Raw genomic sequence first — 14,249 nt, 5'->3', positions numbered from 1 at the left:
GGGCGGGGCGGGGGGGGGGCAACTTTTGGAACAGAAAGCTCCACCCATCCTACTCCCTACTACCTGCAATCAAACCAGCTAAAACACCCCACCTCAGACTCCCCAACTAAGTCTCATCACATGATCTACCGTACGGTAATTTTTTTTTTTTAACAAGAAAACAAGCATCCAAAAAAAAAAAAAAAAAAATTCAAACTGCAGGCGCGAGCCAATGGGGAAGCAGGGGAAGGTGGGCGGGGGAAGCGCGGCGGGCTGGGCGGGGACCCGCGGACCTGTGGACCGAAGGATTCGTAAAACGCAGCAGGCGCACGGTTTAGGCTTTTTTTTTTTTTCTTCCAAAACTCAGTTAAGCGCGAGGCTCCGCCTGCAGCTGCAGCCTCGCAGATCCACCTTAAATCTTCAGTGGACTCGGTGCAGGGGTCAGTGGGCGCAGCCAATGCCAATCAAGTTTACAACCACCAGCTCGGGACGAGGGAGGGGGGGTTTGGGGAAGGCCAGAGGGAGAAACTTCAACTTCTCGCTTTATATGCACACATCACACACGCGCACACGCAAACACACGTACGCACGCACATGCACACGCACACAAAGGGAAGGAGGGGGCCAGAGACCGGCGCTCCGCCGCCAAGTAACAAGTTTGCAAACGCTTCTAAGCTCGCTGGCCGCGGCCTGGACGCGCTTCCCGCGTCCCGACCCGAGCGCCATGATGGTGGCTGCGGTTCTCAGTCCGGGTTCTGGAGGGGGAGCCGCAAATGATGCAATCCCCCGGCCGGCGCCCGAACCGCGCGCCCTTCTCCCGGCCTTTTTCTTAACGTTCCTTTTAGAGGCGCGTCGAGGTTTCGCGCCCAAAGCATGGATAAGGGGTTTTTCTTTTGTTTTATTTTTTAAGATTTCCTAATTTCTGGTTCCTACCTCTGCTGAGTCCTTATGCATGATAAGTCTGTGACTTGGATGGAGGCCCGAGGGACTTGAGACTTGAGTGTACGTGGAAATAAGTGCACTTTCGGTTCTCCGGGATCCGCCTGTGGCTGACCCCACCCTATTACAACCCCACGCGAGTGAAATCAGGGAGACGACCCCATAGGTTTCTAAGTAGGATCCATGGCCTTTTTACCCCTCAGTGTCGTTTGCAAGGTTTCTTTTTTGCTTTAATTTTATTATTTTTTAAAGCCAGGAAAGGGGGGGGCAGGAGTAGGGTGTGGCTCAGGTGAAAGATGGCAAATGAAAAAGAATCCATGCTCTGAAAAACAGATCAGGGATCCTAAGTGGACTTCTAAACAAAACACCTTTTAGTTCAAAGCGCTAGACGAGCAATCGTGTTTTCTGGTGATGATGGTGTAATGGCGAAGGCAATTCTCTGGCTCCCAGGAAAGGTCGCTCAGTGCAGCCAGGGTGGTGGGCACACAGTGGCTTGAAAGGCCGACTGCTTGCTCCCTCCCACTAGTGAATGTCCATAGTCCCCCAATCTAACCCATCACAGCCCCCTCCCCAAATCCTTATTTCCCCCAGTTCTTCCTTGCCCAGGTCTGCGGTTCTGGACAGCCAAGGATGCAAAGGTGGGGGGCACTTTGCAAGCAGGGTGAAGGGCAGGGCTGATCACCGAAAGCGGCAGTGGTTCTCCACAGTTAGGCGCGCATTGGTGACGGTCGCTTAGCCGCCAGCGAGCCGGGAAGGCTTTCGAAATCCGCGGGGCTGCGGATCATTGGAGCCCTGCGGTAGGGGTGGGAGCGGGCTGCTGCCCTGGAGGGTCCACGAACTCCGGGAAATTGGTCCCTTCGGGCAAGTCCCCCAGAACTCAGTGAGCGGCGGGGTGTCCTCTGGGAAGGGTCGTGGGCCTTCCATAGTGATTTTCTTCGTCTGGAGGATCGATGGTGAGGAAGAAAGGTTTCTAAGAAGTAACCCAGCCCGGCTGCGCGGATAGAGGCGCGGCCGCTTTTTTGCGGCCTGCGGGCGCCCGGGGCGCGGGAACTGCGCGCAGCCACCCTGGCAGTGCGGGACTTGCAAGTAGCCGGCGACATTAAAGACTTTTGGTCTTGAGGCGCCAGCCAGCCCGACCAGCAGTTGCCACAGTGAGCGGGCGGGATCGGGGCTGCGGGACAGTTGGGGAGACTACCGGGCCGTGACCAGGGTAGTGGGGTAGCGGGTAGCTGACGCCGGCGGCCGCAAACCCGCAAAGGGACGTTCGCGGCGGGCGCAGGAGTCCAGGTTCCGGGAAAAGGACCATTTGAACCACCAGATTGTATGTGGAGGCTTGACACAGGCGTTCGGAGGATGGAGGGCACAGTGACTTGGGCGGGGGGGATGCGTTCCTGTGGACGTGCCTGGCGCAGAGAGCATCCACCTCTTCCCGGTCCACCATTCCTAAAATGCAATCTCTCAAAATTCGTATTAAAAAAAAAAAAGCTATGAAAGGAAAATGAGGTTTGTGCAGTAACAGAGGTGTTTTCCCAACTTGGATTGACTTTCTGACTCTTGGTCCTCCTGCAAGCCGCCCTTTATATTATGTTTTAAACAGAACCACAAAAACACCTTTAGTCTTTAATTAAAATAATACCTACTTGAAGGACTTGGCCCAGCGACCAAAAGATCCATTTTCCCATCCCGCACAGGAAGAAAAACCAACTTTTGCTTTATTTTAAAAAAAGAAAGAAAACAAAAGAACAAATAAAAACCCTAGTAAAAAATGCTAGAACTACCTTGTTTATAATCCCCTTTGGGTATGGTGATATAAATGGTAGTATTTCAATGAATAATTTAAACCCAAATTTGGATTTTTCACAATTTACCCATAAAAATTTCTTATAATTTACTTTCTACCTTAACCACATTTTAAAAATAAGAGTGTTATTTAGAGAATTATTTCTGATCAACCTGGCTTTAAAAATGCTCCGTTTCTGTATTTTTTTAAGTAAAAAAAAAAAAAAATTATGCATCTCTGCTGAACAGATATGAAGACACAAGACTCTGTTTTAGTATTTTAACTTATTTTTCGGATGAATTTAACTATAATATAAATATTCAAAATTTGAAGAATTTATGTATGACCAATTTCATTTAACCTACGAGTATGGAAAAAACTTGGTTCTTAAGGATTTGTGTGTTGGGCTACTGTGGACAGGGCTGGTATGGTGGAAGTAAGGACATTGATTTTCATTGCCACTTCAAAAGTGTAAATAGAAAATCTAGAAAAGTCGTTCCATCACTTTCATTTTCAGTACTGCAGATGTGTGATCAGACTACACTTATGTAAGCCCCCCCCTTTGGTTCTCACACACTCATATCCTAGAAAACATAAATATTTTAACTAAATGGGGGCTGCTGACAGTCTTACATGAAAATGTGGCTTTTCCTCTTTCCAGTTAAGCCTTGTCTACCCATATAGGACTAAGATGAAAATGGCCACTAAGAATACCCACACCCCCCACCCCACCCCCATCACCCCCATCACCCCCCCACCCCCAAATCATCTGACTGAAATGTAGGCCTAAATGTAGATGTTTGCCTTCCCATTGTATCTGGGGCATGCCAGGCTGACTAGCTCAGGCTCAGTAAAGCACAGGACAGTTGCACTCAATAAATAACTACGGAAGTTTTCTTTATTGATTGCTTGATGTGTAACAATAATTGGCATCTTTTTCACACATTACAAAAATTATACTTGGCTCAGTATGCAACCTTTTAAGCACAGCCATACTATTTAACAAAGGCGGGGGGGGGGCTAGTCTATCCAATACAGCATTTACAAATGCACAAAACATGCCACTTTGGCTTGTATATTGTCTAGATTAAAAAAAAATCTCTTTTTAACATAAATAAGTTAGTATAATTTTCAGTGTCTTTACAGAGTTATATACACAGGCACACTTCCAAGTTTTTCTCATACACAGGCAATGAAGAAACGCTGTTTAAAGATGTAGTATCCATTTCACTTACTCTACAAGTGTCCTTTTTTCCTTAAAAAAAAAAAAAAAAAAAAAAACAACTTTCCTTGGGGGCAAATTAACAAGTAGGGTGAGAAACTTTGAATTAAAAATTATTTCATTATTTGTGTAAAGTTACAGACTTCTAAAAATATCCAAGGATTTAGGATTATGTTCACTGTGAAAAAAAGAAATAAGAATTTTTCTTAGCAAAAATGATCTGGGATAATCAAATCTAAGAATTCAGAATTCCCTATTATGCACCCCAGATTTTTGCCCAGTGTTACCTGGGGTAATTACTGCTAAACAATAAACTGGTAAATTCCAATTAAAAAAAAAAATTAAGCCATTTCTTGCTCTATAACAGAATCTTCAGAACCTCCAAGTGAGAATAAGCTTCATGTAGAAATAAATAGCAACCATGTGTAGCAATTATTCAAATTTTGATTATTTTAAAAATAAAGGATCCATTCTTACCGAAAGGGACACTACATCTTTAAAGAAAGGAATTCAAACCCTTCCCCCCCCCACCCCCACCCAGGTTGCTTCTCTTTATGCAAGTCAAATATTTTTCTCCTTGCTACAAATTGAAGCAAGTTCTTCACCCCCATGCTGACTCCTCAGCCCCACCCTGCCCTCCCATCCCTAACGTTTATGTGCTACAGAGTAAAAGATAAAAACTATATACACAGGTAGTACAACAAAGCAAATAAGGAACAACCTAATTGCGCAATGCTACATCCAATGCTTTTAGAGGCAGATGGTTTAAGAGTGCCTAAAATTTTAGTGTTATTGTTTTTGCTTTCTCAGTGCTTATACAGGATGTCCATTCAATGGAGTCAGCGATATGTATTTAAATTTTTTCATGTATATCTTCCTTGCTTCATAAAGCAGTGATGTATCTAATAAACAAGGAAATATTCTTAATTCTGCAAAAGAAACAAAAGAATTAGGGAGAAGACACTAGAGTAACATTGCCAAAGTACAGAAATTATTTTGTTGCTAGCTTAGTTAACAAATACTTCAGTAATGATGGATAAATACAGGCACTAAAGGTCTGAAGACTACAGGTATCTCCGATCCTATCTTTGCTGGATTTTTGTTCTGTTTTGTGTGGTATTAGAGTCAGGGTCCTTAACAAGTGGGCAATTTTGTGAAACCCTCCCATGCCCCAGGGGACATTTGGAAATGTCTAAGAGACATTTCTGATTGTCACAGCTTCGGGAAGAAGATTGCTACTGGCATCTTGTGGGGGAGGCCAGAGATAATGCCAAACATTCTAAAATGCACAGGACTGCCTACCACAACAAAGAATAATTTGGCTCAAAATGTCAACTGTGCAGAGGTTGAGAAACTCGCTCTATAAAATCTGGGTCAAAGAGGGTGAGAAAGAAAAGAAATTCAGGAACCATAACACATCAGAGTAGCATATTTTCGTAATCTTGAAAAATACCTGGAAATGCAATTATAAAATTATTCCTCCCCACCAAGTCGAGGAATGTTTACAAAATTGCAATTTCTTACTCATATGCAGCATATCTGCACGAGTGCTTTTGACTAGAGTCTTATGGTTGCTTGGCTAATAAATGCCTCTTTATCAGAACAGGCCAGGTAAAAATCCAGGCGGCTCATCTGAAAAGCTAGGCCAGAAGCCACACAAAGCAACTAAAGCTACAGGTGTGATGGCTAGTTAGAAAGAACTCCCATCCAATTCGACAACTTTATAGAGGGTATAATATGGAAAGTGACTCTAATGGCCATTTTCCATCTCTGAAAAAATGCTATGTCTGTAGAAGGTATATCATGACTTTATGATTTATAAACACAACAAGCTGGAACCCTGTGCCATCTCTATATTCCTTCATTTATTTTTAAATTTCAATAAATGAGGACCTGAAAAGTTAATAATAAACTGTTAAGATCTATTTGTATGCTGGGTTATAAGTGGGCTTTAGAAATAGAGAATGCTGGTTTTCTTCATAAGGAGCTTATAAACTATTATAAGTAGTTAGAGCATATGAATAGTCAATCTATGTAAATTTAGGGGCTGGGTTACTCTAATTAGGCAAGTGGGGTGATGAGATTTTTGACACATGGAAAAATCCACACTTGTGTTGGACCTTCTCAGTTGGTCCTAACATCTACTATCCATTTCCCCTATAAACATCCAAACCGTCCTGTTCCAGCAAATTAGCATACGGTGCTGACGTGTGGGAAGGCTGCTTCCTCTAGCTGTTCATTTAACTTCTGCTTTGTAACCTCAGGGTTAAAATCAATTCTGTGGGAGCATTAGTACTTCTGAACTTTCCAGTCTAATTTTTTTTTTAAGTATGAAGTTCCTTTCTCTCCAAAATTTACCAGCATACAAGGCACAACTTTAAAAAAAAATAAAAAAGTACCCAGAGGTGATGGCACACAACCTCTAATCTCAGCACTCAGGAGGCAGAGACAATACAGATCTCTGTGAGTTCGAAGCCAGCGTGGTCTACAGAGCAATTCCCAGAATAGCCCGAGCTGTTTGTTACACAGAGAAACCCTATCTCAAAAAACCAAAAACCAAAACAAAAGCAAAAGATAAAAAGAACTCGAGCCACGGCAGCTCTATTCACACTCCTAATCAAACGTGCACTATGGGTACCTAGTTTTTCTCTTAAGAACATACATGTAAGTATATATTTGCCATTTTTCTACAGTTCAAATGGTTCAAAATAGGCTATTGGCTCAAAACGAACCTCTGGGAAATGGGTTCTCATGAACTGAGACTGGAAAGGAAAACTGTCATTCCCAGCCTAAGTTTTAGTGGGATTCATAAGGATACGACCGTCCCTATCCTTTGGGGCCTTGGTGGCAAGTTCTTGCTTGGGAACCTCATTCTGATTCCACTTTAAGGTAAATATCTTGGGGTGCAAATACTGCATTATAGTCCCCTCAAGTGATTCCAGCCTTCCCCAGTGTTAATTTTTTTGATCAAGGAAAGTAATTCCTCCTGGCAGGCAACTAATCTGCCAGCAGTCCTGGGGTCTGCAGGCCCCCCGGGGAGCGCAGCCCAGATGGGGTGTCAGTTTTGTGTTCTTCCTCATTAACCCACCGGAGCTGTTTACGTCTGGCGTCGAAGGCCGGGCTTCTTGGGCGTCTGCTCCACAGTGCCAGCGTTCGGGGAACCGTCTGAAACATTTTCTTCTGTTCTGTTGGCCCTTTTGTTTTGCGAAGAAGAATCTAAGAGGGGGGCAAGGGGAAATTTTTAAGAGAACACACACAAACCATCTTTATTATCGACAACAATGGCTGACAGAAGTAGGCCCAAGGGATGAACAACCCACTCACTACCTCCACCCACGACCCCTGGACCCGTCATCCCCGGTAGCATCTAAGGACACAAAATAAGGTTGTTCCCACTAACACAAGGAGTATTCTACACCCCACGTCTCTTCCCCACCCCCATCCCCACCCCCACCCCCCCACCCCAGCCAAGGAGGAGGCAGTTGGTAAACATCCGAACTTTTGTCACGTATCTACAGCTGGCTAGAGGGGAGGAACTGTGATGCGTTCGGCTACGGAAGTTATCACATCTTACTATCTCCGGCTTCTGACTTCAAAATCATAAACAGGGCAAGCAGTCGGATAGGGGGTATGTCAAACCTAAGCTTCAAACAAGTTCGATTTCCCAGAGCTAAAGCAGAACACGCTGGAGAAAGCAAGTGAACAGGGTCTAGTAAAGGGGCGCTTACGGAGACAGACAGACAGACAGACATTTTAAGTTTTCCAAAGAGTCACTACCTTCTGCAGCAGGTCGCTTCCTCATCCCTGGACACTGCTCCGCTAACCCAGCCGGATTGTCTGACGAGTCAGGCATTTGGTCCACCAAATGCCGGTCCTCAGAGTTTGCCTGAGACCCAATTAAAGGCACCGCCTGGCGGCTCCCGCTGACATCCTGGCTCTCCTGCGCCAGCACCTTGCAGGCGCTCTTGGGGGGGCGCGGGGGCCTGTAGTAGAACTCGGGCAAGCTGCCCCTCTCCACCTCCTGCCACTCGTATCTGCCCTCCAGGGGCTTATGATTCTGAAAGTCGAAATTCCACTTGCGCTGACTCGCTTCTTCCATATCCCGGCAGTGCTTCTCCAAGTCCCGGGTTAGTTCTTCATGATTGACCGGGCCGAAGAGATTTCTGCAGGCGGAAGGCTTGGGGTGCTCCGCTTGTCTGGCGTCCATCCGCTCCAGGCTCGGGCTCCCGTTAGACACTCTCACGTTTGACATCTTCCTCCTCGGGCGGGTGTGGACCACCGCCTCGCCTCTCTCCGGAAAAAAAAAAATGAAATAAACAACAAAACCGAACAAAAGCGAAACGCCACGGATGGAGCGCAAAACCCTCTTCGAAGTTCTGCGACTGCACACAGACAGTCAAATGGAGCAGAGCCAGGCGAGCGACCGCCCGAGCCGCAGTAGCGCGCAGGTCTGGGGAAGAGAGGCGCAGGGACACCCCAGCCGCCGCGCAGCTCGAGGCTTCAGTGATCAAGTGTACTGGAGGGCGGGGAAGGGAGGGGAGGAGGCAGGAGGAGGTGGCAAACAGTCGGAGCGTAGGCTGGGGCGAGCCCGTGTGTCCCGCGAACGCAGCCCCTCTCCAAACCTTGCCGCCGCGCGAGTCTCGGAGCCGCGAGTGAGTCGGGACAAGGGATGAGGGGGGAAAACACCCCAAAAGCACGAGCCCCCCTCCTTTTTTAGTTGCCCAATATGGCGGTGGAAGGGAGGCTGACGAAGAAGAAGATGATTGACACTGCAAGTCTATTTAAACAGAGGAGGAGCTCCATTGGTCTCGGCGCCGGGAGCCGCTCCGCCCAGGCTGGCGAGCGCGCTCTTAAGGTGGCCCCGGGCGCGGCGCCGCCGCCTCTCCGCGCTCCCGAGCGCGCCGCCTCCCCGTAGCGCCGCCAGGACATTGGCTGGTCGCGTGACTACTCGGAGGTGTACGACTGCCAACAAACCTGCTCTGGCTGGCCCCGGAGAAATTAAAAATAAGACAAACAAACTAGCCAAACGGCCGGAGAGCTGGGGAGGGGCCAGCGCGGCGGCCAGGCAGGGACCCGGGGATCTAGGTCCCGGCGCTGCAGAGCTGCGCTGGCAGGCGCGTCACCGCTCCCGACTGCGACCTCCAGGTCTTTGCCCGCGAAACCTAGGGCCTGGACCAGTGGGCTCCTAGGTCGCTGGCGGCTTATTAGGAGCTTCGGTGGCTAGTTCAGCCCACCTGCATTCGCCGAGGTGGGAATGGAGGAGGGTATGCGAGAGATTCAGGAAACCTTGGCTCAGGGCCTGGGGCAGCCCACCCACCCCCACCCGGCAGGGTGCCTTAGCTGGGGTGCGGAATCGGCCGCTTAGCCTGACCCCAGAAGTCTCTGCTATGTAGGACAGGCCAGGAGGTGGTTTCAAAAAGAAGCCAGGACTGACCGCTCTTATCAGGGTGTTTCTGAATCCAAGCGCTTCCACCGTAGGATCTCGAGATTGAAAACCCCCAGTGCTCTCCCAAGCCTCTCTTTAGAGCCGTCCCAGACAGAAATCAGAAAAAGCCAGTTCTGATTTTCTTGGTTCCTAAGCACAGTGAAAGCCATTGCTATAGCGTGTGGGAACTCGCCTTTATACCCTTATGTTCTTTCCCGGGCGAAGCCGTTCCCTCCACCTGAGTCCAGACGCCAACTACAACAGTGCCTTCCTTCTCTTTTTTCTCCCACCAGCCTGTTGCTTCCAACCTACTCAGTACAATATTCAAATACAAGCAAATACTTTTAGAGAGCTGCAGGTTGTTAAAGGGCGAAAACACTTTCCTAAGGATCTAAGACTAGATTTGCAAGTGATTTATAATACCACCACCACGGTATTACCAACATCTAGTAATGTTGGGTGGGTTTTTTTCAGCTCCTTGGGCAACTTCACATTTCTCTATCACTGCTGAGCACAGTGACAGAAGTTAAAACAGAATAGCCAGGCCTGTCGTATCTCAGAGTTCAGTGAGATTTTAAGGGCTTTGCCCACTAGTATTCCCAAACAGTCTTGGTTTGCGCTAAACACAAAACATGTTACAGGAAATTAAATTTCTGGTTTAGTGTCCCAAAGAAGCATGGTTTTCCTATCTTCCTCTGGTGTAGGTGAGACTGAATATTGACTTGTTTTCTTAGCCACATCTTTGCCAGGATGTGTGTGTGTGTGTGTGTGTGTGTGTGTGCGCGCGCGCGCGCGCACGTGCACGTGTGTGTGTGTGTGTGTGTGTGTGTGTGTGTGTGTGTGTGTGTGCCTTGCCTCCTGCATTCAAAATGTAACAGTCCAGAAAGTTCTTAGATAGGTTTAGCCTCTTTTTACCAATGAGGAAATTGATACTCAGGTTTCCTGTCTGGGGACTTCTATTCAGTTGGTGGCAGAGTCTCCTCATTCTCGGCTGGTTTGGGTTTTGTCTGTTTTCTTCTGGTGGTCTCAGTGTTCCTGATTTTGTCTGGATTTGGATGGGTTGCAGTCTGCAGACTCTACTCTCTTACAAGGATCCAAAAGGTCTCTTTCCAGGCCTTGGATGCCCACAGATGTCTCCTTGATCATCAAGTGCAGCTGTCACAAGCCTTTGGTATCACTATCTACTAGTTCAGCTGAAATACAGATTCCAAAAAGATGGGTGGGGCTCATTGAGTAGGAAAGAAGGCAGCATCCAGGCGTGGACTTCAAATCCAGGCCTTCTGCACTGTTCAGTTGGGACCAAGGTGGGGAGTTGCCTCTTCTGGGGTGCTTTGTTTGCTGTGGTTTTGCACTGTGTTGGTCAGGCTGGCCTTGAACTCCTGGGCTCTGCCTCAGCTTCAGTAGCTAGGATGCTCAGCAAGACAAGAGGATCAGGAATTTGTCATTCTTGACTGCATAGCTGAGTTGGTGGCCAGACTGTGTTACAGGAGATTCTGTATCTGAAAACAAAATTCAGTCACTGGGACTATGGGTCCACCCCACTGTGTTCAGGTTGTCTTGGTTTTTGTAGATTTGGGCTAAGAGATGGCTCAGCAGGTAAAGGTGCCTGCCAAAATGCCTGACATGCTGAGGTCAGTTTTCGGAATCCATATGATAGAGAGCGAGTTGACTCCTCTTGGTAGGTGTACTATGACCTCTGACCTACCTACCTACATACATATATACACACGCTATAATTGAAAAAATATTATTGCAATGTTGTGCATGACATGCACATATGTGGACAAACTCGTCATGGCATGCATGTGTGCTCAGGTCAGGAGACTACGTTGAATCAGGTCCCCCACACACACCTTACATGGGTCCTGCAGGCTGAACTCAGGTTGTCCGACTTGTATGGCAGGTGTCTGACCCATTGAACCCACTCACCAGTCTCCCAGCTGTTGCCCCTCCCCCCATATCTAACATACCTACTTAGTTTACTGAACTTGGGAAGAAAACACAGTAAAATGGGGTGAGCCTTATGTCTCCGGTATATGCCCAGCCTTGACACCAGCACCATAAACATTTTAAATTGCTAGAGATGTCATCACTGTAGAGGTAAAGGAATTCAAAGTCCTTCTCAACTACACAGAGAGTTCACAGCCATCCTGAGCTATGTAAGACCGTGTCTCAAATATTAAACTAAAAGACAATCACTAGGCAGCAAGGAGCTCCTCTGCCTCTTTCTGTGTGAACTATAGCTCTTATGTAAAAATAGAGAAATTACAATCCACTTCAGAAGGTTTTTTTTATTCATCACGATAATGTCTGTATGAAAGCAGAAAGTTAACACTTCTGTCCCTGCACCGCCGGAGTCTCTCAGCCTTGTGCAGGAGCACCATTTTGTTGATCTGTTAATCCCACATGTATAGCAGTCCTGGCCGCTCCACCTTAAGAAGTCTGGCTGCCAGCAGAAAGGCTGAGCTTAGCCGACCTCACTACGGATCTAAAGTGTTTTGTTTACAATCAAGGCACCCAAGATCGGAAGGCAAATACCAAGAAGGCAGGCGCCTACTGTAGTAGCAGCGATGCGTAAAAAAAGGAAAAAGAAAAAGAAAAAAAAAATACTATGGAGTTGTGAAGAAGGAGGCGGAGATCAGAGCACAGTCCCTTGTAGAAAGTTTAAGGACTTGCGGAAAAGGAAACCAGGGAGAAAATTTTCTCACGGGCAGAAGAATAAAGTCCCACAACACACTGCCCTTCATCAAAGTTTGCTTTTCCAAGACCCCCTAGTCCTTTGTAAAGTTTGGTCATCTTTTCCACTCCGGGTGCTTTCTTACATAGCTCTGAGAAGTGTCACTCATGCAACACCCTCCACCTCCACCCCTTCCCCCGAGTGCTGAGACTTTGAGTTTAGCGATAGAATCGAAGACCAAAACAATTAAGAACACCTGCGTGGAAGATAAGTGTCCCAACGGGGTGGCAGGCAAGTGGCTCCCAGCAGCCCGGCTCCCAGGTGCGATCCTCTCCTAGGGCAATTATGAGCCCCAACTGTGTCTGAAGAGCAGTCTCGCTGCCCTCCCACCCCTCCCACCACAAACCCATACAAGACGACAACTTTCACTCCATACCCCCAATCTCTTCAACTGCCTTATTCTTAGAGCCGGGGAAGGCGTGCCCTGTTTCTGACACTTTTAATTCAACTTAATAAATATTTACTGTGCTCCTTCGAGTTAACGTGCTGGGGGGTTTTGGTTTTGGTTTTTTTTTGTTTGTTTGTTTGTTTTTGTTTTTTTGCTCGCTTGCTTTCCTTGTCCTAGTGTCCCGCCCGCCCACCCCTACCCCCTCCTCACCCCAGCCGGGTTCCTGAAACTCACCCTGTAGCTTCGGCTGCCTTAGCAGGCCTCCTTTCTGCCTCAGCCTCTGTGCCTGCCTCTCTTCCCCTTTGAATGCTAGGATTATGGGAGGTGGACCTCCCTACCAACTGCAGTGTTTCTCTCCATTTACTTGTTTCTTTCTGTGGGGAGTTGTTTTGGTTTTCTTTGGTTGGGTTTTGTTGTTGTTGTTGTTGCTTTGAAGCGTTTCGTGTGTAATCCAAGGTGGTCTTGAATGTGCTGCAATCCTCCTGCCTCAGCCTTTGGGTTATAGGTTGATATGACCACATAGCTTGTTTGCTGCCCTTTTCCGTATGTATTGGCATCGCCAATAAAGGAGGCTTTATCCTGGGTACTGGGGATGGAAATTAAGTTGCAGTTTTCATTGTAGTAAGAGAAGGGGAGGGACAGAAGATAAACACTAAGTAACACAAGGTGAGTATGAAGGGGAGACACTCTGGAAGAGCAACAATGGAAAACTGGAAAGTGATGAAAGGGCTACACTGTGGCCAGGGAAAGTGGCTTTCCACAGAGGCCTGAGGGCTTGAGAAAACAGGCATGCCAAGTCTGTGAGAAGAGAGTGTGGCCCAGTAACTACAAGAGGGAGTGCGAAAGCTCTGGGTGGGAGCTTGCCTGATGCAGTCAAAGGACACCTGTGGACAAGGCAAAGGAAGGGGAGAGTATCCACAGGAGCATCAACTCACACTGGACCGGGCGGGCCTCAGAATGCAGCTGTTCACAGCAAGAGGTAAGGAAAGACCAGGACACCAGGAGGGTGAAGTAGCAGAAGGATCTGACCTTACCGTGGGCGAAAATTCCCAGTGCATTTGTTTCAGCAGCGTGGGGGATTAAGAGATGACTAAATCTCAGCTCTTGCCTGTGGGGAGCATATACACTTGACTGGCAGGCAGCCACACACACAAGAACTAGAGATGGGAAGCCACCATCTATAAGGACACCTGGTGTCCTCTTCTGGGCTGCAGGCATAAATGCAGGCAGAATACTGTATACATAATAGATCTTTTTTTTAAAAATTCAAGAATATAGCCGGGCAGTGGTGGCACACGCCTTTCTTTAATCCCAGCACTTGGGAGGCAGAGGCAGGCAGATTTCTGAGTTCGAGGCCAGCCTGGTCTACAGAGTGAGTTCCAGGACAGCCAGGGCTACACAGAGAAACCCTGTCTCGGAAACACCCCCCCCCCCCGCTCAATCAAGAATAAAAGAAAATGCTGATAAAATTATGAGCATATATCAGGAGGGAAGGTGGTCTCAGATGAGGTCAGACGGTCATGGGCTATAAAAGAGAGGCAGAAAGAACCTCTGTCCAAACTTGTCTCCAGAATGCAAGCAAGCAGGCCTGGGCCTGGACCTGTGTCAGTGTCCAGAGCTTTGAACTGATCAGACAGAGTGATGTCCAGCGGTGGAAACCGTGGGTCATCTAAGAAACTGTTTAAGGATGGAGGTCACTGAAACACTGGGCAGACTTCGTCCCACTGTCGAATCGATCCAAAGGGAACTGGGAGGCAGTGCTGGGTAGGAAGCAGAAAG

At 47.6% G+C, this 14,249-nt stretch overlaps 1 protein-coding gene across 1 annotated transcript; it reads right to left on the bottom strand.

Annotated features, from left to right (window-relative positions):
- Window positions 1-3,566: 3,566 nt before the first annotated feature.
- Cdkn1b (cyclin-dependent kinase inhibitor 1B) lies at window positions 3,567-8,691 on the bottom strand. Its single transcript, NM_009875.4, has 3 exons — window positions 7,698-8,691; window positions 7,009-7,136; window positions 3,567-4,849 (listed from the first exon to the last, which is right to left on the bottom strand). The coding sequence occupies exons 1-2, from the start codon at window positions 8,170-8,172 to the stop codon at window positions 7,018-7,020; spliced, it is 594 nt and encodes a 197-aa protein (NP_034005.2). The 5' UTR covers window positions 8,173-8,691; the 3' UTR covers window positions 3,567-4,849; window positions 7,009-7,017.
- Between the last annotated feature and the right edge of the window lie 5,558 nt (window positions 8,692-14,249).

The sequence above is a fragment of the Mus musculus genome, chromosome 6 (genome assembly GCF_000001635.26).
Source record: "Mus musculus strain C57BL/6J chromosome 6, GRCm38.p6 C57BL/6J".
NCBI classification, from domain to species: Eukaryota; Metazoa; Chordata; class Mammalia; order Rodentia; family Muridae; genus Mus; species Mus musculus.
The sequence above is the reverse complement of the archived record's forward strand: the minus strand, read 5'-3'. Positions and strand labels throughout refer to the sequence as shown.